The 23,267-nt window shown below is 53.0% G+C and overlaps 1 protein-coding gene across 1 annotated transcript; it reads right to left on the bottom strand.

Annotated features, from left to right (window-relative positions):
• Nucleotides 1–1,132: 1,132 nt before the first annotated feature.
• LOC102112375 (uncharacterized) lies at nucleotides 1,133–23,251 on the bottom strand. The gene is made up of 10 exons (XM_088054650.1): nucleotides 23,006–23,251; nucleotides 7,244–7,313; nucleotides 6,580–6,828; nucleotides 4,015–4,305; nucleotides 3,667–3,764; nucleotides 3,179–3,418; nucleotides 2,519–2,724; nucleotides 2,080–2,126; nucleotides 1,595–1,666; nucleotides 1,133–1,476 (listed from the first exon to the last, which is right to left on the bottom strand). The coding sequence occupies exons 1-10, from the start codon at nucleotides 23,249–23,251 to the stop codon at nucleotides 1,400–1,402; spliced, it is 1,596 nt and encodes a 531-aa protein (XP_087910776.1). The 3' UTR covers nucleotides 1,133–1,399.
• Nucleotides 23,252–23,267: the final 16 nt, after the last annotated feature.

The following is a 23,267-nucleotide window of genomic DNA, read 5'->3' as shown; positions in this document are numbered from 1 at the left end:
TCTGCCCAGTATCCACAAAGGGCTGCTCCATCAGGCACACACGTTTCACTAGCAGCAGTTCACAGGAAGGAGATATTTTGGTCCCAGGGACCAGTTGCAGGTACTGAGCTGTCGGACAGACAGCTCATATGAACTGTCAAAACATGTCTTTACCAGCACATGCAAACCACACCAGGCTGAAAAAAAAAGCTGGAGAAGAGAACAGTCAATTGCTCTATGTTCTGTCAGTGTACTCCTCTACAAGGAGAACCTTCAGGCTGCCCCTCAGCCTCCAGGCTGCACTGGGTACTGGCAGGTCTGACAGGGGAGAGAGATAACACTGAAGCAAAAATCCATGACAGCTCTGTGTTCAAGGCTGTAAAAGCACAATCAGAGCCAGCTTGTCACACCTGAGTCCAGGGAACTCAGGGTGTGTGCCCAAGGGCAGGAGAAGGAGATGGAAACGTCACAGGCAACACACAGAGCTGGAGAAAAGAGAGGCTGATCCCCCCATTTGCCATCTACTCACCAAGGAGAGCCTTCAGACTCTGCCTCAGCATCCAGGCTGCACTGGGCAGTGGTGTCCCACAGGGTGAGAGACAGTGGCTGCTGGAGGTGATGGGACAGCAGCAGCTGAGAGCCAGCAGATCCCAAAGGCTGCAGAACACCATGTCCCAAGAGGGTCAGTGCCAGCTGCACCTCACAAAATGGGAGATGGCCACCAGCACCCACAGAGGAGGACACAGACCAACACAGAGGTCCAGCTGTGGATAGTGGAGATGGTGTTAGCTATAGGATGGGGAGGAGGGAAAGCAGCCACCCAAAACATTGCACTGGCAGCATGTAGCACCTCTGGTGTGCTTCCTTGGAGCTGCCAGGGGTTGGAAAATCCTACTCCAAATTCCTCCATGAAGATTCAAGGAGTCAAGGCTTTCACACACAAAACAAAGAGGACCCATGACAAGGTGGGAGCTTTTGTGGGCCAGGCAGCCCCTGCAAACCAGAACAATTTATTGGTTGTTTCAGACACAGCAGCACAGTGTCCAGGGCAGCACAGCTAGGCTAAGCTCAAGCAGAGGACACGGTCTAGATGGATACAAGGACACAGGGTGGAAAGAGTTGTGAGCTCCTCCATTCTCAAGGGACGTTTGCAGGCACCAAGATGCTGGTGAGATGGCTATGCCAGAACACTGGAGAACTACTGGGACATATCCTTGCAGGCACAAGCAGGTCATCCCATGCCTTGAGCTGCTCCTGTGCTGTGACAGAGGATTCTGGAGCTTGATGAAGATAATTGGGGGGAAGCAATAATCCATGAGATGATTCATTGTCCTGCTTACAGTGGTGAAGGACCAAACCTCAAGAAGGCAAGTGCCATCACCATTGAGCCTCAGATGTTTACTCCAGCTGCTCTTCTTCCTCACTGCTCTGACTCTCCTGAGGATTCCAGAACAGGCAAGAGCTTGGGAGATGGCTCTCCAGCCTGGCCACATTTACCTGAGGAGAGCAAGAGAACCAAGGGCAGAGGCTGCTGCATGCCCTTGGCATCACCATCTGGCAGTCCTCACTCTCTCTGTGCCACGTGGGGTCACAGGCAGGACAACCCATTTCCTACCTGCATCTTTCTCAAGGAAAGTCTCCATCACACAGTAATTACCCTCATGTACATTCTCATAGGGCTGGAGCTCTGTGGGGGAGAGGAGAGCAGAAACAGCCTCAGGGACCCTGAGGGGGCTCTGGGAGAAGGAGCAGGGCAGCCTCAGGCAGGCAGCATCACCAGGGGCTGGATGGGATCCAGGGCATCCTGGGATGCACACTAGGATAGCAGGGCTGGGAAGAGCTGCTGCCTGCCCCAGAGAGAGTGAGAAGGAGGAGCAGTTCCCAGCCCTCACTGGCATGGCAGTGAACCAAGAGCTGCTGGAAGAAGCTACTGAGCAGGGTCTCAGCTGGGAATAGATGTGGGACACGTTGGCCTGACAGGCCAGCCAAAGCCAGCTGGGCTGCCTGGAGCTACCTCAGAATGCCTCCAGGCCCTCCTGAAATACACCTGCTCCCCTCCCAGCTCCAGCCCTACAGTCCCCTCTGTGCTGGGGATCCTACCTGTGTAGTGATCCTCCTCGGCTTTGCTGGGCAAGGCCTTCTTTCTTCTGGGAAGGCAAAGGGCATTCCTGAGTCAGGGAGAGGCTGACCTGGGCCAGCCCCTGCTGAACCCAGCAGCAGTGGCACAGAGAGTTCTGCACCCCCTCCCTCTGCCCTGGCAGGCATTGCCCACCTACACCCCAGGGGACAGCAGTGGTGGCTGCAACAGCAACAACAGGAGAGGGGCTCTCAGCACACATGGCCCCTGTCCCACCCCTCAGGAAGTCACTTAGAGCCCCAGCCAGGAGCCCTAGAGCCACTTTGGACCAAGGACCAGCCAGCTACATCCTCTACACCCAGAGAAGGGTGGGAGCAGCTTGGGAACCCCCTCTCTCCCCACCCCAAAAACAGCACAACATGGCCTGAGACAGAGTTGAGACTCCAAATCTCCTGTACTCACCTGGACAGCACAAACCAGAGGATCCCGGCAGACAAGGGGATCAACAGCACCACCACCACCACTACAATGACTGCTGACACAGGCCAAGGGCCTTCAAAGAACACACAGAGAGGAGTGGGTGTCACAGGCTGGGCCGTGCACCAGCAGTGGCCCCAGCCTTGCTGCTGGGTGTCTGCACCTCTGTGGAAATGTGTGTCCAGACCCTGCTGCAGAGACAGGCAGCAAGACAGTGTTCCCCTGCCTGCACATCTGCTTGGGCAGGGCAGAGGGAGGCTCTGGGGCACAGAGCCCTGTGCCATGGCCCCAGCTGGAGGGTCTGGCAGCCTGCCCAGCCATCCTGCACACAGCAGGAGGACACAGACCCTGGCTCAGCAGCCCTAGTGCTCTCTGACCTTGAGCCACCTGTGCACCCAAGTGCAGGGATGGGTGTCACCTTCTTCAGTGGAGGAGTGCAGGGGCCAGGTCTGATATCAAAGGCACAAGCAGTGGCTGAAGTGGTGCAGCTCCTCTGTGGACCTGCCAATGAAAGCTCTCCAGGAAAGACTCAGCCAGCTTCATGCCCACTGCTGAGCCAGGTGCCCACATTCCCTGCCCCTGTCTGAGCTAAGACAGGGTGTTTGCACACACACACCTGGAAGCTGCTCCAGACTCAGTACTCACCCCCTGAGAGGCCACCCCAACCAGGCACAGGGCAGAACAACCATTACCCTGGATGTAGGTTTTGAATTCCAGCTCTGCTGCAGCCCCAGCCCCAGCTGTCGTCAGGCCCTGCACTGTCACCAGGTATTTCCTGCCAGCTCTCTGATTAGGTGGCACATACTCAGAGACAGACTGGTTCACCAACACCTGACTGAATCCGAGGAAGCTGCCGTCCTCTGCTCTCATGGTGGTGATGTTCAGCTGGAGGAAGGACAGGGAGCTGCTAGACAGTAGCACCAACATCCTGCTTCTGCACTGGGCAGCTCTGCAGAGAGAGGCTGCTACTGCTGGCTGGGCACAAGAAGGGGACCTGGCCCCACCAGGAACACCAGCAGTGTACAGCCTGTGGGCCCTGGCCAAGGAGGGCTCACATCTCTCCTCAGGCTGCCTGCACAGAGCTCCAGGCAAGGTGAGAGGGACCACGGGCACCCCACATGGACTCCTGGTACCTGGTATCCAATAATCTCCCCTTTGCAGGAGGGCAGCGCCTTCCACCTGAGGGACCCCGTGCTGACATCCATCAACAGGTTTTCTGGTTTGTCTGGCACTGCAAGCACAGGAGAACAGGATCATGCATGGAAAGCAATTATTTGTCCCCCACAAAGGCTGCTTGTGCCTCTGTGGCAGCAATGGTGTGGTGAGGACGGGGAATGTCCTGCTGTAGGGCCCTGCGCAGCCCCTTCCCCAGATCCCCACAGACAGCAAGCTGCTCTGATCCCAGGAACATCACAGCAGGGAGCAGATGCTCTGGCTGAGCTTCAGGGTGAAGGATATCCTGACATTTCAGGTAAACATACCCGTTTCCTTTGTTGTGAGGAACTGTGTGTACAGGATTGTTCTAGGCAGCAGGGAGATGGTGACACTGTAGACAGTGAAGGGCTGCAAAGGGGAGCAGGTGAATGTTCCCTCCTGGCCTTGTAGTATCTCTTCTCTTTTCACCTCCTTAGCCTCACAGTTTGAAGAGGAATGGTGCTCCAGCCGGCACCTGGCCCGAATATGCTGGCACATGTCAGGGTTCATGCAGGTCCAGTTCAGTTTGATGCTGGTGCTGGAAATCTTCAGACTCTCAGGGACAACCTGGAGGACTTCTGTGAAGGGAAAATTCTGAGAGGATCACTCCTTCCTTCCCCTCCAAGCCTTGACATTAAACTCCATCCACACCACCAATCCCTCACTTGCCTGTCCCCAGCACAGAGGGGACAAGGACATTCTGCCTTCTCCCTGACGACACATGCCAGAGTTGCCAACAGCACAGACATAAACCTGGGATGCATCCAGAATTTTCTCTGGATTTCTCTGCCATGCCCCAACCACCACCACCCAGAGCACAGGACACTGACACTGTGCCACACATGCAGAATTGCTCTCCATGCCTGGGGAGGACAGACCCAGAGCACTGGGAGAGTGTCTGGCTTGCTCACTTACCAACACAGGTCAAATTCTCCTCCATATGGTGCCAGGTGTCTGTGCCATTCCTCACTATCCAGCCACTACGAGGAACCACGGAACCTTCCCTTGGCTTCAATATCACACATTTAAGCTCCATGGGTGAAGGCCAGTACCCCTCAGGGCAGCTCATCTTCACCAGTTCATTTGGGTTGAAGGTTGCCTGTTGTTGGTCAAAGATAAACCTGGGGTCCCACTGGGGCTTCTGGCATTTCTCTGCACCAACAAGATGGGAAAGTGTTAGCTGGGCAGTGTGTCTCTGCAGGGCATGCTAGGGGATGGAGCAGGGCATCCCCTTCCCTGGCCCACCAGGACACTGCACAGAGCTGCCCTTCCACATCAATTATTTGGCAAGAGGATGAGGACAAAAAGGACTACAAACTTCTTTGCCCAGGTCTCCTTGGAAGGGCCAGGAGGAGCTGGAGTCAGGGACTGAGAGGAACCCATGAGGGGTTTGTACTGTGTACAAAGCCTGCCCAGAGACTCTGGTGGCCTGTTTGTCCCTCAGGCAGGATGAAAACACACTGATTCCTCCTGAGAAGGCATAAAGTCTGAGCCCCAGAGCTGGCTCTGCATGCAGCAGGGACAGGGAGGGTGACCAGCCCAGGAGGAGGAGGCCGTGCCTTTACCCTTGTCACCTGTGCCACAAACACCTGTCAGACATACAACACCTCCTGTTGGAGTCTGAGACACAGAGTGTGTACCCTTGTTTCTGATACCTAACTCTGAGATCCAGAAAAACACTGAATTTCACTCAAGGTGAAACTCATGAGCGTGTTTCCATGGTGACACATGAAAACAACGCTTAAAGTGAGATGGAAAAAGCTAAAAGTGTGTAAATTAGAGAGTTTTCTTAAGTCACTGGGTGACAAAAGTTAAAGTTTAGAGTTTAAGTTAGTTTAGAAAGCGGGAGGCGAGAAGGAGGATTTAGAATGTTGTTTCTTTTCCTTCTTCTTTCTTCTTCATGTTCTTCTCCTGGAGGTTTTTGGGCAGTAGTAGGTGATTGGTTAGAAAATGCTACAGTGCAGCACACTGGTGATGGGTCATTGGGTCACTAAGAAAAATAATACACGTGTCTATTGTTAATTGGGTAAGAATGGGTATAAAGATAAAAGAACTGCATAGTTCAGGGCCATTTTGTGTTTTCAAGGCCAAAGTGAGCCACAAGGCCATTCTGTACCATCAGAAGAAAATGAGCCAGATTTAAGTAAACTTGTGCAGATAGTCTGGAGAGACCTGCCAAGGTTTGTTATAACATCCTAATAAACACGAGAAACAAGATCCTAACAGGCTTTGGAGTTTTTGTCCTGATCAGGAGAACTGTGATGAATGGGATTCCCTGTGAGGGAATATCCCCAAGGAGCTCAGCTCGGAGGAGACTGATCCAGATCCAGGAGAGGAAAGAAAAGTACAGAAAAGGTACAGCAGAATCAAGAAAGAGAAAAAAAGAAACAAAAAAGAACTTTTTAGAAAAAGTTACACTGTAGCCCTGACTTTTTGGCATATGCTCTTGCCAGAAGCCCTTAGGGGAGACCTGTGTGTCCCACACACCAGCCAGCCCCTGTGAACACAGCCAGAAGCCCTGCATGGTCCCTGACCTCCTGCACCCCGGGCAGTGCTAGTTACTGCCCAAATGGCTACTTCGGTATCAAAGTAGGGACCTTTGCACCAAAACTCCCTCCTGCCAGGACCCCCAGGGATTAAAGCCTGCATCAACCATCTCCCCACCAGGGCACCCCAGAACCCCAGGGCAGGCACAGGGCAGACTCAGGAGCTGTCTCCACACTGCCTTCAGCAGCACCTGCCATTTCCCCAGGCAGCACAGAGCCAGAAGTTTCCTGTGCACCCCCAGGCTGCCTTCCCTGCTCAGAAAGGGCAGAGCAAGGCAGCCAGGAATGCTCCTGATGCCTCCTTACCAAGGCACTGTACCCTGAACTTGGACTGAATGTTGATCCAATTGCCTCTTGTGTCTCTTCCACTCCAAGCTTCTCTGTATACAGGTTTTCCATTGATAACAGACAGAACTTTTCCTGTACATTTGACATGGGTGAAGGTTGGCTGGAAACCCTTGTAACAGCTCAGCCTCACTTCTTCATTCTTCTTGTAACTCTCTTGGTCTGGTGCCAGCTGGAGTCCAAAGTCCCAGAGGGGTTTTTGGCATGTTTCTGGCAGAGGTGAAAGTGGGTGTAAATTGGGCTGGGAGGTTTCAAGGAGGAGCAGGGTATGTGGTGGTGCTTCAGCAATCCCCAGCAGTCCCCTCTAGCCCCTGAAAGGAGTGGGAGGGTGACCCAACCACCTGCTACAATGGGACACCTTGGCAAGGCTGGTTGGGATGGGGCTTTCCTTGTGGGCAGGTGTCAGCTGGGGCTGGGGCCTGTCTGGGCAGGTGGTGGGCAAGGATGTGCCAGAATTCATTAGGGGAATGGTCTCAGGTATCAAATGCTTATGATGCAAGCGGCCCCAACATGGTATCAGAATTGCATCCCTGGCCACAGTGATGATGGAAGCTCAGAGATGGATGAACAGGACAGAAATGGACCACAGAGCTCAGTAGGAAGCACTTCCTGACACCATGCTTACCAATGCACACTATGTTCCCCTGGACTTGAATCCACACACCGTTGCTCCTTCTCCCCAGCCACACTTCTCCCTTTAGAGACACAGAAGAATTCAACTCCTGAACCCTGTTTGCACATTTGACATGGGTGAAGGATGGTTGGAAACCATTGCTGCAGCTGAGAGTCACTTCTTCGTTCTCTGTGTAACTGTCACAGGCTGGTGCCAGCTGGATTCTGGGGTCCCACCAAGCAGGCCTTTGGCATGTTTCTGTCAGAGGTAAAACTGGGTGAGGAGAACTCTTGGAACGTTTTGAGAGGAGTCTTAGGACAGTCTGACTATTCACCCCGACACATACAAGTGTCACCCCACTTCCAGGACTCACAAGCCTCCTTTGGATTCCACCCCCTCCATGGGGTGTTTGAGTCTCCATTTTCTTGTCTCCCTCATGTGCAGGTGAGCCATGCTGCAGTAACAGCCTCCCACACCAGAGACAACCCAAATCCTAGAGAAGCTTTCCAGGCAAACAAGCAGAACCCCTGTAGCTATTCCTACTCCATGCTGAGGCAGGAAGTGCTGGCTGGGAAGGATTCCTCTCCCCAGGAGCACAGAGCCCAGCAGGTGCCTACAGCAAGGTGCTGAGACAAAAAGAGCATTGTCACTGCCAGGACATGGAGGAAAGCCAAGGCGTCCAGGTCTCCCATGCCTGCACTGTCGTGTGCATGACCAGGTCACAGAGGGTCTGTCACCAGCTCAGGACCCTGGGTCAGGGTGGTGCAGGGCTGTGCTTACCTTTGCAGGTGGCAGTCTCATTCCACAGGATCTCGGCCCCTCTGGAAATGCATTGGATCTGTGGGACAGATGGCGCAAACTCCCCAGCACAGCTGAGCTGCACCACTTCATTCAAGGCATAGCCATCGTCCTTTCTTGGGTTAAACTGCAGCTTGTGGTCCCAGTGAGAGGGAAGTTTACATTTTCCTGTGTGCAAAGACCAAGAGGCAGAGCCTGAGGGTCACTGGGCTCCAGCAGCATCCTTGAGGATGAGGGTGTTCCATGCAGAGGTGTGCCAGTGCCCCTCTCTTCAGAGGGGTGGCAGAGATGGCACCTCCCAGGATGGGCCCCATCCCCTGGATGCTTTATCCCTCCTCACAGCCTCAGGGGCAGTGCAGGAGGGTTATCCACAGGCCCTCCTGCCACCCACTGCTGCGGAGGCACCCCAGCCAGAGGGATCCAGCAGCCTGGGGGATGCTGCTCTCTCCCACAAATACAGGGGCTGTGGGAGTGCACCAGACCCAGGGAGTCACTGCTGCTATTCCAGACTCAACAGCTCAGTCCCATGAAGTGACTGCCAGCAGCAATTACGAATAACAGGAGTAAAGTTGCAGATAACAAGAGAAAGAACAAAGCAATTCTGTGGAAGCAATAACTACAGGAATGAGGCAGACAGAAGGTGAATCGTCTAAGTTCTTGAAAGGAGAAAAACAAAAGAATAGCACCCGTCTCATCCAGGACGTTTACCTCTGAGCTAGAAAACACACATTTCTGACGAGTTTCCTTACGTTATTCATCACCCTAGTGATGAATCCTTGCTCTTAATTGAAGTAAAAAACCCACGTTCTCAGTTCATTTGCCTCCTTCTCTCAAAAAGACCACCGCTCTCCTAGTGTGTACCATGATTTCTTGGAACACTGTGCTTTTACACTGAAGAAGGGAAAGGATGAGTCATAGTAACGCAGGCGAGCAGTGACTTCAGTAAGGTATACTAATAGCCAAAGATTGTGTCTGTGTCAGTATACCTGCTTTTGTCTGCCTCGATGTGCTGGCTGCGTGGATTTGCCACCTAGCACACCTTTCTGTGCAGAACTGTAAATAAATTAAAGACCTTGACTCTGTGTGTTAATCAGCTTTTTCTGCTCTGGGTGAAAGAAGCTTCCAACCAGAGTCTGCCCCTCAACCCACCTGGGTTCACACCAGTGGCCACAAAGCTCACACCCTGCTCAATGTGCTCAGCCTAGCCTCTGCACTTCACCCAAAATGTGTCTGCCTTGTCCTGCCCTGGCGGATATGTCACCTAGACTTGCTCGCTCAGTGCAAAACAAGTCCATGAGGAGGCAGTGGTCATGGAGGTGGCCTTCCCTGAATGAGGATGCAACACCTTTCTTCAGCCACAACTGCCCACTTCCTGCCAGCCAGCACTCACCACTTCCCTTTTCTGGCAGCGGGTTTCCATGCCACCATCACAGCTCTCTTCCCAGCTCTCCACCCCAAAGGACAGTGGTGACCATTCTTTTATACCATGTGGTGCAGACATGAAACTTCTTCCCCCACAACGATGTCTCTCCTGGTGCCCTCAGAGCACACACTGCACTGACAGAAAACAACCTGACAGACATGAAACTTTTGACTTGGTCCCAGCCTCATCAGGCATCCCCCTCACACACTTTCCCCCCCCTGCCATTAAACACCCTGAAGTAACACACACCCTGCCCAAGGGTGACATCCTGGATCCTTTTGGGTCAGTCGCAGGCATGAGTACAGAGTAGGAGAGGAGAAGAGGCTCCATGCTGCCCTGGATAGCTGAGAGTTGCCCACTGCTGGAAGGGCAGCATCCCTTGAGCCAGCAGTGATGGGCAGCATGGCTCATGACCCATCTGATGATTTGGTTAGCCTCTTCTGCTCCCATTTCCCTGCAGAGAGAATATTCACAGCTCAGCTGTGCTGTGCCCCATGGGGACCTCGACAGGTACCAGCAAGCTAAGTGGTTATGGTACATAACCACCACAGGAAAGCACACATTTTTTGTCTGAAGAGCCTAGCAGAGCCCCAGGAGCTCCTCCTGGCATGGAGAAAGAACAGAAGAAGCCTCTTGATGTGAACAATCCCACCAAACTACAGTTCCCTCAACCCCAGGGACTATGGGAGAGAGCAGGCATCCCAGCTAACAGAGCTCACAGCTCCCCACGTCTTTGATGAACACCCTCATCACCTGTGGTGATGCTTGGTGCAGCTTGAACTGCCCGGAAAGCCATCACTGCTCTGATTGCTCTGGATTCATCTGTCTGCTGCATAACAAGACCCAGCCACCTCCTTCTCTCAGCTGCACTGCCCAATTCCTAGAGGGACACTGCAAGTCCCACACTCATGGAAATTTCCCAGCACACCAAGGCTTGCTGCCCTCCATCCCAAACAGAGCTTTGTCCACGCAACCTGAAGGATGCCTGAATGTCTCAGGCACATGCAGATACCAGTTTCAGCCTTCCCATAGCCTCAGCTGTGGGCTGAGCAGGGTAAGGCCATGTAGCAAATAGGCAGGTAGATGAGTAGCAAAGCCATTTTTGTAAGAGAGAGGCACAATCCACTCTTACCCTCTTCCTTGTATGTCCTTGGAGTCATAGGCCTGTGGTGCACCAGTCCCCGTGCAAGCAGCAGAGGAGCAAGGGCCAGGAAGAATGTCAGAGACAGCGCTGGAAGGGCCATGATGGCATGAAGTGCCTGGGCAGGACTCAGTGTGAGCTGCTCAGGAAAGGTGTCTGTGCAGCCCTGCACAGGAGAGGCGCTCACACAGAAATGAGACAGCCCCAAAGGGGAATCACATGTGGTGCAAGAAGCTTCCTCTTTGGAAAAAGAGTGTCCCATCAGCCTCAGTGTTGATTCTCACACATCTTCCCACAGATAGTGGGTATGGGCTCCATGCAGTCTCCCACGTGTTTTATTCCAGCCTTTTCCTTGCTACCTCAGGGTCCCATAGCCCTGCTCCCACAGGCACTCCAAAACCTCATGTCTGTCTCTTTCCAGATCCAAAACCTCATGTCTGTCTCTTTCCAGATCCAGTGGATGTTGAGGAACACACCCCTGATTAAAGTGCCCAAGGCTACCCTAGGCTGCTCTCATCATGCATCAATGCATCAATTTATCTTTCAAATCATGTAATCATTTATGCTGGAAAATACTTCTGTGATCATCAAGCCTAACCACTAAACCAGCACAATAAGGCCACTACTACTAAAACACATGCCTAAGTGCCACACCTACATATCTTTTAAATACTCCCAAAAATCTCTTAATTACCTTGAACTGATCCAGTTGCAACATTCTTGTTGTTGAATCCCACCAGCAGAGTTTCAGATCAGACAAGCTCCTGGAAATGTTCTCTTTTCCTTTCCTCTCTGGACCTTTCCTGCTCTGAGCTGCTCTTTGTCAGTGCCTTTTAGGATGGGAAGCACTCAGCAAGGACAGTGTAGACAGTATGGGGATAAGAGAGTCTTCCTGGAGATGGATGGAGGTGTCTTGTTCCTGTTGAGCTCAGGTAGGGTCTTTGGGTGTGGGACAGCGCTCCTAAGTGCTCTCCATTTGGGGCATGCTTACACTCCCCTGGTCTCCTGTCCCTGCAGATGTCACCACCAAGCTCTTCTCTGAGCCCTTTTTCAGCTCACCAAGTCTTGCAGAGCTTCAAGCTTCCATGAGTCCTGACTCCCTGTGCTGTTGCAGCTCTCCTGGGCTGCTCCTCTTTCATCTCTCTGCTTTACAGAGTCTCTCTGTGTTTTCCTGGATAGACACGCACAATTGCCTTATGTAGCAAAACTACCAGTGTTCTGGGAATAGGTGCTGTCACCCAAGGTGTTTTTCACCACTCAGCTGGAACTCCTTGGTCCAGAGTTCCCTGGCAGATACTTTCCCAGGAATCACCATCCTCAGGACAGTGCTTGGTGTATCTCTCTGTATTATCCCAGTAAACCAGCAACACTGAGGGCTTTCTGTAAACTACATATCTCCTAAGGTCTATTTGGGAACATGATTACATCAAGCCCACCTGTGCCACATGCAGCTGTTATAAGGTTAATGGGTGAAGTGTTCTAGAAAGCTTTCAGCAAGAGGGACAGCAGCACTAAGTCGTGTCCTTCTTGTTTCCTTGGTGGATCCCTCACTGGGTCATGTCCTGATAAAATCCCAGAGTTAGACACAGACACTCTCACTGACTCTCTTTGATATGTGAAAGAAGCAAAACAAATGGAATTAAAAAGCCAAGCTTCAAAAATTCATATGTGGTACAACAGGCTTCCTATTGCCCCTGATGAGACCATTTCTTTTCCCCTGTCTTGAGGCCTGGAAATCTGTGTCTGGCCTCTCTCTCCCTAAAAAATTTATCATTGTTTTGACATTTGTTGTTTTCTTGGTGCACAGCATCCACTGGAAAAACACTGAAGAAATACTGAAAGCCAGCACAGTCAGTCATATGCACTGAATTCAATATCATTGGCAATGCAATTGATGGGCTGTTTCCTCAAGGTCCATTCTGTCATCAAAGAACTACCAGAACTCAGACTTTCATACTGAAGAGAGAAAAACCCAAATTACCTGAAATTTACAATCAGATTTACTTCTGATAGAGAAGAACACTGAGGGCTTAAAACCATCCACAAAACCACAAGGAAAAGGAGAAGTAGCTGTGGCTTTTGAGAGTGAGGCTTCGTGGAAAGCAGTGCTAACACAGCCAACATGTTCCCCTATGGTAAAGTCTATTACTGTGTCAGAACTCACAAACAACAGAAGTATATTAGGGTCTTATCCTCCTCCCTACCTCACACCTGTCCCAAGGAAGCCCAGTGTGGGTTGTACCTATAGATTGTGGTGTCAGATGATGGTCAGGTGATGGGGTGGGCTACAGCCAGGCTGGGATGTAAACCCAAAGCTGCTGGGTCAGGCTGAGGTCTGAAGAGGGTAGCCTAGTCAGATCTATCCCTGGGAAAGCCAGGAAGGGGTCTGTTCCCTGCACAGCACAAGCACATGACTGTGTGACCTGGGGATTTGGGTCCCCACATGGTGCTGGTCCCTCTCCAGGATACAGAGCCTGCCTCAGTCAGGGCTGCAGCCTGTGCTGCCAGAACCTAGAGCATATTCTGGCAGGGAGAACTGGAAATGCCTACAGGATCCAGCCAGAAACCACTCTTGAACCCTGCTGTGGACTCTTCCTCACCCCTCCAGCAACTTTCCCAACCCCACCAGGCTCACACCTCCTTCCACACAGGGATTTTGCAGTGCCATCAACAAGACAATGGCCCATGCTCCATGCCACACTGGAATTAGGAATCCTCCAGCCCCTTTCCCAAAATGAGGATAGAACACAGACATCTTAAAACCCTACAGCTCATCTACAGAGCTGGGGGTAGAACCCCAGACCTATGGGCAGAAGGAGGGTAAGGGGAGCCCCGGTAGTGCTGGGGTTCAGAGGGATCAGCCTTGGTCGTGGCAGGTGACAGCCTGGTCATGATCAGTTATCACCGTCTGCCTTGGACCCAGTAAAATATCTGGGAGGTCTGCAGGGAGCTTTGCTGGCCTGAGAGAGAGGTGGCACTGGGGCACATTTGCTGTCACTCAGTTGGTGACAGTGGCAGAGGCAGGGCCTCTTGTACTCCTGTGCAACAGGTCACCCGAGGGTACAAAGGCTAGCACAAGGCTACCATCACTGCTCCTGTGGTGGCTTGAGGAGCTGCCAGGGCTGATCCAAGACAGGTGTGCTGAAAGCAGATCTGTGACAGGGGACAGCCCAGCATGTTGCAGGGTTCCCAGGAGGGCATGCCTGGGTGCTTGGCAGAGCAGGGACAGGCCCTGAGGGCTGGATAATCCCTTTGCTATGACTGCTACATTCCCAGGGGAGGGAGCAGGACCTGCTGACTACTCTCCACAGGGAGCATCTCCCCACCTTTCTGAGTCCACTCGCACGTGCTTTCTCCCCACAAACACACACCCAAGCTAGGCAAGACTCTGCCACTGTGACAAAGGTCCTTTTGGAAATCTGCCAGTCCACTCTCCCCTGCCCAGGCCATCCAGGCCCTCCTGGCCTGGTGCTGCAGCCCACACCAACCCCAAATACACCCCAAATCCCCTTCATGCTCAGACTGCCAATGTCTCCTGTTTGGCTGCACATTTGCTGACTGCCCAGAAAGGTATTTTTAGCACATAAAATTGGACATAAGCAGTTCACAGCTGGGAGGAGGGTGGAGTAGGGCTTGGCAGGGGGAGGAATGGCAGTGGGGTGGGATGCTGCATTTTGTTTTGAGGAAGATGTGCTCAGAAATGGGGTTTCCAGCTCTGGCATCTGTTGCTGTTGGACACGAAATGAGTCACACAGATGCACTTCGAGGTGTGGTAAAGGAAAAACTAATGCTTTATTTTTTCTCTCAGTATTTGTAAGTTTCTGACCACGGCCAGAAAGAATGTATACATATCTATGTTTACAGTCACTGTCTTAAGAAAGTTTTTAGAAACTATGTCAACAAGATCAAAAACCTAAGTTTTCAGAACAACAGGCATCCAAGCAGTTCCACAACCAGCCCAGCCTGTTTCCATCCCCAGAACCATCTTCAGCACATCCCACCCATCTTGGACAGGAACACGACCATGAGTTGGGAATTTTAAGATTTGGGGGTAGCGTCTCAGGTCAGACTAGCTTCTCCCTGAATCCTGCTGCCTAATGATTCTCTTCACCAAGATCAGAGCTCCTGATCTGCTCTTTCTGCCCTCATGCTTTATTACCCCCTTCCCATCATCTGCCTTCCATCACAGGTGGCATATTGTGCCAGTGGTCTCTCCAGCTGCCCGAGCAGCTCCCTATCTCCTTGACAAACCTTTTACCCTGCACGTCCTTCACTGCTTAAGCCTCTCTTCATTGCTCCCATTCAAATGTTACACTCCACCCCATGTGCTGACCCCAGTCATCACAGTTCTCTTTCAGAGAGAACTGATGGAGTGTTTGGTGGAGCCTGGACTCTCTCCTTCTACCCCATTAAACAAAGGGCTTGGACTTCCCCTTTACAGTTCTCAGCCTGTAGAGCTTCCAAAGAAAAGCAAATCTGACAAACCACATCTGGGAAGAGAGAAGTGCTCAAAATATACTGATCTCAAAAGGAACCATATGAAACAGGAAGAAAAAGTCAAACAGTGGTTTCTCCGGTGAAATGAAGGCACTGGCCTGGTGGAGGGGATAAGGTGGCCCAGCTGGTGGTGCTATCTGGTATTGTGTGGTTTTCACAGCCCCATCATCCTGCCTGGTGCTGCACCAGTGGTGCATTGGAATGGGCAGCAGTGCTGCCAGTGGGACCCTGAGCTGGCACAGCTGCTACCTGAGCTATCCCGGGATGCCAGTCCATGTCTTGGCTTTGCAGGGGCCATCGATAGAATGCTATGCCTCCCCAAAGCAGCTTCCTTCACACATGGGATACTGGAAAGCCAAGGTCTTGGCTGGGCCCCTGCTCACCCCTTTCCTCAGTGTGGGGCCCTGCAGAAGCCCTGGGAGCCTGCTGTCTTCCCCAGCATGCAGCCCCTGACCAAAGCTTGTCGTGGAATGATCCTCCACAGAGACTGGGCAGACGGGGACAAGAGGAGGGAAGATGGCACAGTCCTGGTAAGTCAGTGTGAGTGTGGATGGCACAGTGCCCAGAGCTTAGACAGCAGCTGCCCTTTGTTGTATAAATACGTGCACAAAGTCACATGTGTTCCAGCCCAAGATCAGTGCAAGGTCAAGATATTGAGCAGATCTACAGCAGCATCACAGCAGACCTGGGGGAAAAGGGAAGGTCCTGTCTCATGCCAAACTGCTCTCATGCCAAACTCATGCTCCTGTGGGGAGCCCTATGCCCCTTCAGCCAGCAGAAACATTCATAATGCCTTTTAGGATCCCTTTCTGTGAGAGTCCAGGCCACAGGGCATCCACAGAGATGCTCCTGAATGACCACAAGGAAGGGCCTGCCATACATCGCAGTGTGACTTACATCTCAGGCGCTGGGCTCGTGTGACACACTCGGCTCACCCACAGCCTGCAGCACTGGCTGTCTCTTGTAATTACCCCCAGAGACCAGTCAGTCCAGGGCTGGTGCAATCAGCCACTGCAGAACAAGGGCTCCACAGGGTGTGGTGGCCAGCCACCCATGACACAAGTGGACAGAAATGAGGTCACGGTAATCAAAGGTATTAATGGAACCGGGCTCCAGCAAGCAGGACACAGCAGGATCAAAGCCCTTCACCATTTGTCTCAGCTCTGCCTTTTGTTGGAGCCAGCACATATTTTGCTGCCATTTGTCCTGGCTCAAGTATCCTCTGCTCATCGTGCTGCTGACCTGGGACCATCAGCTTCACATTTGACACTAAGAGAGCCAAACAGGACCCACGCTCTTTCCCCATTTTTGACCCACTGTGGAGTACAAGGCTACTGTCTGTGGATAGCCCTGTGCTCTTGCTGTCATGCTGTTGAGACATCTCCACTTGGGACAACAAACACCTCCTTCCCTTGCCTTTGTCTTCATGGAAAATTCTGGTACACCTTGTCCATGCCAGATCCATCTGGGCAGGCTGGGGTGCAAGTTTTTCATCCCAGGCCCCGTGGAGCATGCTGATGGACTTTCTCAGCAGCCAGGGTGCCTGGACTCATGGAAGAAGGTAGGACACAAGGAAGGTTGGCAGGGCTGCTCACTAAACATAATGAGATTTCCAACAGCTGGGGGAAGCAATAAGGAGCTGTGATTGAATTAGCTGCAAGTGGCAGCTTCCACGACAAACACAGCACAGCTGCCTTCCCTCTTCACACTGGGAGGCCTGTGCTGCCTCAGCCTGCCCTGCCTGGAAAGGGCACAAGGACATGGGGAAGGTCTAGGATGTGCCTGCAGTCACAGGAAGCTCCCAGTTTTCTAGTGCACAGGAAACCGATCCTTCGCTTTCCAGCTCCTCTGACACTTGGACACTGCATCATTGCCCACACGTGGCTGTGGCAATGGTGACCTCCAGCTGAAGGGCTCCCAGGGGCATCCAGAGTACAGCACAGTCACACTGCTTCCCTGTGCCCTGGCACGGAGAGAGGAAGCCAAATGAGAACAGGCACAAGAGGACGAGCACACAGATAAATTCTCTACCTGGAGGTGGCTGTGTCCATGTTTTCTCTTGTGAATAACCTGAGCAATGACCTCCCTTTAACCTGCCCTATTTAGCCGAAGCTATGTCAGGAAACAAAACTGCATGGTGTGGATGATTACAGGACCATGGGCAGGCTAAGTTACTCAGAAAGGTGTAGCCTGAGTGACCACTGGCTCAAGAATGGGAAGCTCCTTGCAGCACCCACCTCTTGCTCAGGCATCTGGGAGAATAAGAAGGTCTCCACCATCTCTGCCTGGGGTCAAGAGAGCAGAAGGGACTGGGAGCATCTCTCTTACCCATGCTGATGGGGCTGGGGTGAGATGCGTCCTTCCCAAACAGAAGCTCAGTGCTCAAAGGGAAATGGTTCTCCAGCATTGCTTGCCCACAGAAGGTTTTATTTTTGTCAGTTCTGAGATGGGTGAGGAAGCAGGAGGATGCGGTTTTGTCAGTGTCAGGATCTCTGGGGTGAATTGTGTGTTTGGTATGTTCTGTAGGGTCTCTGTGCTGAGGTATGAATACCCCCACCAGACTTCCCCTACACATTGCTGTGTTGCTTCTGAGTTCCTCCCTGCAGCAACATCAAGCCATACAGATCAAAGGGCAGTGCTGAACCACGGGTGAAGGCTCTGGCTGCCCTGATGTCACAGTTCAACCACAGCTGGCAACTCAATACTGCACAGATGCTCACTCATTCTCCCTCTGCCACAGTGGGGAGGAAATTCTGGGGGAAAAAATAAAAATTGTGGGTAGAGATAAGAGCAGTTTAATAATTTAAATATTTTTGTTGTTATCAATAATAATAAAAAATAAAAATTGTAATTAAAAGAAGGATGAAACCAGACTGAATTAAATGAGGCACAACACACTTGCTTACCACCCAGCAGTTATTGGTACCCAGCAGCTATCAGCAACTCCTGGGCATGGTGTTCTATGTCATGGAATATCCCTTTGGGCAGTTTGGGTCAGCTCTCCAGGCCATGCTCCCTCCTGGTGTCTTGTGCACCTGCTCAGTGGCAGAGCAGTGCTTGGGGGAGGTAAGCACTGCTGAGCAACAGCTGAAACAGCAGTGTGTTACCAACATTGTTCTCATACTGAATCCAAATAACAGCACTGAAACAGCTGCTAGGGAGAAAATGAGCTCTGTCCCAGATGAAAACAGGACACTTGCTCTCCTGCAACTGGAGCTGTGGGTCATAGCTAGCACTTAGTCTGAGGCCAGTCCACTCTAGTATGGCCCCACTTGTCTCAGCGCTGCAGCCAGACTAGGTTCTTGGCATCTGTGCTTCTGGCTCACATCTGGCAGAACCACAGCCCTTCAGGTGAGCTGCAAAGTCCCTGGGGAGTGTTACTAATTGTTTGGCAAGATGCAGGAGATGGAGAAAGGCTGACACAGCCTCCTGGGATGAGCGTGGAGCTACTGAGAGACACATTATGCAGGTCCAGGTCAAGAGGACAAGGAAAAGCCCTGTCATCTGCTGGGCAGTGTTGAAGGATGGGAGCATGGCCAGGTCCTGTGAGATACAGTGTTCAGGCTGGTTCAGAAGCAGGGTAGGTACTATTGGAGATGGTAACATTGTCCCTGCCTGGCATGAAGTGACCAGCTCCAAGTGATCCATGAAGGTTCCTGTAATGCTTACTCACTGCAAGAATGTAGACTTGGAACTGTTGGAGCAAGTCAAGAAAAGGGCTTTGGAAAAGATAAGGGGACTAGAGCATCTCCCCTATGGAGACAGGCTGAGAAAGCAGGGGATGCTAAACGTTCAATAGAAGGTTGTGTGGACACTTCAAAGCAACCTGTCAGTATCTTAAAGGGGGCCTACAGGGAAACTAGAGAGGAACTTCATCAGGAACTGTGAAGTGATAGGACAAGGAGGGGTGGCTTCAAACTCAAAACCAGTAAGTTTAGATTAGACATTAGGAAATTTTTTTCCCTGTGAGGCACTGGAGCAGGTTGCCCAGAGTTGTGGATGTTCCAACCCTGATAGTGCTGAAGGCCAGGTTGGATGGGGCTTTGAGTAATCTGGTTTAGTGCAAGGTGTTCCTGCCCATGACAGAGGGATTGGAACAAGATGATCTTTAAGGTCTTTTCCAACACAGACCATTGTGCAGCTGTGCTCACATGGCCACATGTAATGTCACCCCAGGTTACACGTGGTGTAGGCACAGCCAGAGCTGCCTGTCCCTCCTTTTCAGTGGTGATGGCTGGCTTTCTTTTATCAGTGCTCTCAATGTTTTCAATTTCACTGCCCACACGGGTCTTCCAGCAGTCATGCACTCAGCTGGGTTCAGGCATGAGTGCACACCAGGCACAGACACTGGTGTTTGCTTGAGGAGAAGCAGAGCAGGGAGCTGAAATCACTGTCCAGCACTAAGAGACAGGGATGGATGTGGATTCTGTCTCCATGGATGTCACAGCACTGGCACAGGCATGAGAAGCATCGACAAGAGATAAGAGGAGGCAGTGAGCAAATGCTGCCAGGTGCTGTGCTGACTATGCGGGAAGAATATTAATGACATGACAAATATTTGCAGCCCTCATGCTGCACACAACCCCTCAATGGCTTTGCAGCTGGAGTGACAGGGAGGCAATGGGGGCACAGCAATGTGCCTGCACAGCAGGGATCTTGCCAGTCCCTGCTGGCAGCTGGATGATGGCTGCTGCAGCCTGCAGCCAGGGTGCTGGGTGTGGAACATGGCTGGGCCTGCCGGGCTCAGCAGCACTCAGTGCACTGGGAAATGTAGTCCAGCTGCATCACCTGGACTGGGTGCTGCTTAACATCACCAGGCTGGGGCTGAGACCTTCTGCCATGTACCCTGGGCTCCTCCAACTGAACAGGCTTCCTATCACCATGTAATGGTGGGTCCTCATCTCTTAGCTCCTACAGGGCAGAAACATGAGATGTTTTCCAGGGAACAGTCATCTCATATGTAGGGAGCTGGGGAACATACAGGACGTGGGGGTGAGGCATGGAGATCTGCAGGGTATTGTGTGGTAGTGGGGGGAAAGAGCAGAGATCTTCTGGCACAGAAGGAAATAGGATACTTGGGACCAAGAGGCTGTACCCACATTCTGGAGGCAAGAACCAAAGGGAGTAATTTGAGTCAGCCAGTGCTCTTTGTCCTGCTCACCCCTGTGTCTGCACAGCTCCTCCAGGCTGGAAAACTGTCACGCACTTTAGCCTTGTTCCTGCTCTGGCAGCACACCCCTGGCTGCGGGAGCCATTGATTTTCTAGAGCATTTTCAGATGGATGTCTCAGGAGCTGCTGAGCTCCTGAGTCTCAGGTATGGATGGGCTCTTGCACAAGGTGCAGAGGAGGGGACTGCTCAAGTTCTGGCTCTGGGGTTCTGAGTATGGCAAGGCTTTGGTCAGAGTGGATTACTGTTGGCTCATCCCAATCAGAGCTGTCCTGCAAGGACCCCAGTGCCACAGGTGCTGCTGTGGAATAGAGGTGGGACTGCAGCAAGGGCCAGGTTTTCTGTGTGGAGAGCCCATGTGTCCCTCACTGCCCTGCACATGGCCTGGCCACCCCACACCTGTAGTGTGCCTGGATCCTCACAGGAAAACCCTGCACTTCTATGATTCCAGCCTCCCCAGGCTGTTTGAAAGCTCCCACCCCTGCTCTGCCAGGGTGATGCACCATTCTCAGCAGGCAGGGTTTACTAATTTTTAATGTTTACTAATCCCTGAGCCTTTTCCCTGTGGGAGAGGAAGGGTGTGGAGCCCAGAAGGGGAAGGGCAAAGAGGAGAAAGCCCCCCTCCCCTTTCCCCTGCAGATCCACGTGAGCAGAGTACAGCCAGGGAGACCTCCTTCCTGTTTTTCCTCAGTAGGGATTGAGGAGCTTAATTCAGGGTTTGCTGCAAGCTCAGCCCAGCCTGACTTTGCACCCAGCTGCTCAGTGTACTTGCCTGCACCATGGGAGGGATTTGGGGCACTGGAGACTCTTAGCCATGTCTCAGTTCAGCCCTGCTGTGCCAGGCAGGAGCAGAGCGTGATGGAAATAGCACAGTAGAGTTACCAGTGCTGATGAGAGAAGGGACTGAAAATCCTGCAGCAGCAATTTCCACAGTCAGAGCCATCTCTAGGGCTTTAATTTATCCATTACAACTTAATTGGATGTAAACCCAGTCACTTGTGAGCAGCAGGAGCTCTGATCAGGCAGTGGTCCTCAGTTTCTGTCTTCAAGGTGCCTCGCCAGGCCTCCCCACCTCTCTTGGGGTCCCTTTTCCATCAGAAATCTTCTGCACTCAAGTGTAAGGGAGAGGCTCTCCTTGTTGCCCCAGCTGAGCTGGCTGTGCTCCTCTGAGCAGTGTCCCACACCACTGAGGAGCTGGTCATCGGGCTGTGGGAGCATCAGCATGCTCACATTTCAGGCTGAGCCCAAGTGGGCATCCACTGCCACCCATCTGAGCAGCTGCAGCTGGACACCAGGGTGGGAGGGCACAGACCGCAGCCTCCTGTCCCCACAGGCAGATGCTGTTCTCTCCTCTCATCCATGGAGCTGCTCCTGTCATTTTGTCAGGCTGTTGTCAGCAGGACAGGCATGTGAGGCTGAGGAAACCTAAAAGTGTGGCCTATTGCACAGCACTCTACCTCATGGCTGCAAAAGCCTCCTTGCCACATGCTGTCCAGCACTCTGGCAGGCTGGAGTGATACTGGTGAGTAAAAGGATGGCTCAGACCCTGTAAGACAGTGACTGCAGAGCCCTGTCCCTAGGCTCTGCCTTCCCATATGTAGGAAACTTGCCCTGCACAAACCCACTCCCTCTGCAGGCCTGGAAGAGCAAGAATACCATGAATTCCTAGGGGGAGAGCAGGGCACTGATCCCATTATAACTAAGTCAGAGGCTCAGTTCTCTGCTCTAGCCCACAGGGTTATTCTCCCTCCTGAGACAAGGAGGAAAACCCAGCTCATGGTCCAAGGTGTTTATGACGTGCTTGGTGGCACCTGGAGCCGATCACTGGCCAAAAAATGCCACACCAGGAGATACTCTATGTGGCTGCTTTCCCCAGCAGGAAAAACAGCTAGAGTGGTGCAGGGCATGTGCAGCCGGTCCTACCACACAGGGAAACAGCTGGAGCAAGGCTGTTTGAGGGGAGCTGCAGAGTCAGGGTTGTGCCCTGAGGTGGCTGGGGCAGGGCTGGGCCAGCACAGGCAGGTGGATGCCAAGGAGAGCGTCAGCAAAATGTGTGGGACTGAGCAAGGGCAGATCCTGCTGCACAAAGTCCCTGGGCAGGCAGGGCAGGGCAGATCAGCCTCAGAGCAGGCAAAAGGCCTGAGGCAGGGGAGCAGGAAGGAGAAGGAAACCACGGAGAAGTGGAAGAGCTCATGAAAACAAGGAAGGCGAAAGGGTGCAACAGGCACCGGGCATGCTGTCACTGAGAGGCTGCAATTCCCTGCTCCTCCGGAGTACAGATCCCACTGCCCCTGGGACACAATCCAGGCTGGGTGCACGGGGAGAACCAGAGCCCCTGTGCAGAGATCCAAGCCTGTAACAATCGGGTTCAAACTGCCAACAAGAAGCTACTTGTATGGGGGACCTGGTCCCACGACACTGTATAGGGAGGAGCTGGAGATATGGGGAGATCAGATCAGATCTCCACGCCTTTTGTCCATCCATCAGGGAGTGGGTGCTACGAAGACAAAGAGAGTCCCGTAGCTAAATGGGGAATCCCGGCAGGCCCCAGGGGGGAAAGGAAATCCCGCACCGACAGTGTGCATCCAGGTGGGAACCAGGCGAGGAAGACTCCCACGCCCGCCAGGGCGCATCCAGTGGTTGGGGACAGTCAAAGCCCTGTGTCCGTGGGGTGTGCCCAAGCTGTGCCCCGGGATCTCAGGGCCTCACAGCACACCCTGGCGCGTAGGAAGACGCCCTCTCGGCACCCAGCGGCGGCCGGTGTCGGTGGACGCGGACATCGGGGCGTGCGGGACGCCGTGCTGCCCGCCGGGGCGGGGCGGGGCAGGGCGGTGGGGGGGTCTCCTGCTGGGCTCGGCGGCGACGGCGGCGGGTCCCAAGGAGTTAAGGGCTGTCCCCGCCCCGGCTCCGCCCCACCGGTGCCAGCGCTCGGGGCGGCGGAGGCGCAGCGCCGGGCCGCGGCAGGGGTCGGGGGGGAGCCGGGGCCGGGCCATGGGCGCGGGGCGCCCC

This window comes from Pseudopodoces humilis, chromosome 4, assembly GCF_049639895.1.
Source record: "Pseudopodoces humilis isolate 2021_Gansu_Grassland_sample_001 chromosome 4, ASM4963989v1, whole genome shotgun sequence".
Classification (NCBI taxonomy): Eukaryota; Metazoa; Chordata; class Aves; order Passeriformes; family Paridae; genus Pseudopodoces; species Pseudopodoces humilis.
This window is presented reverse-complemented; position numbering and strand designations above follow the sequence as displayed.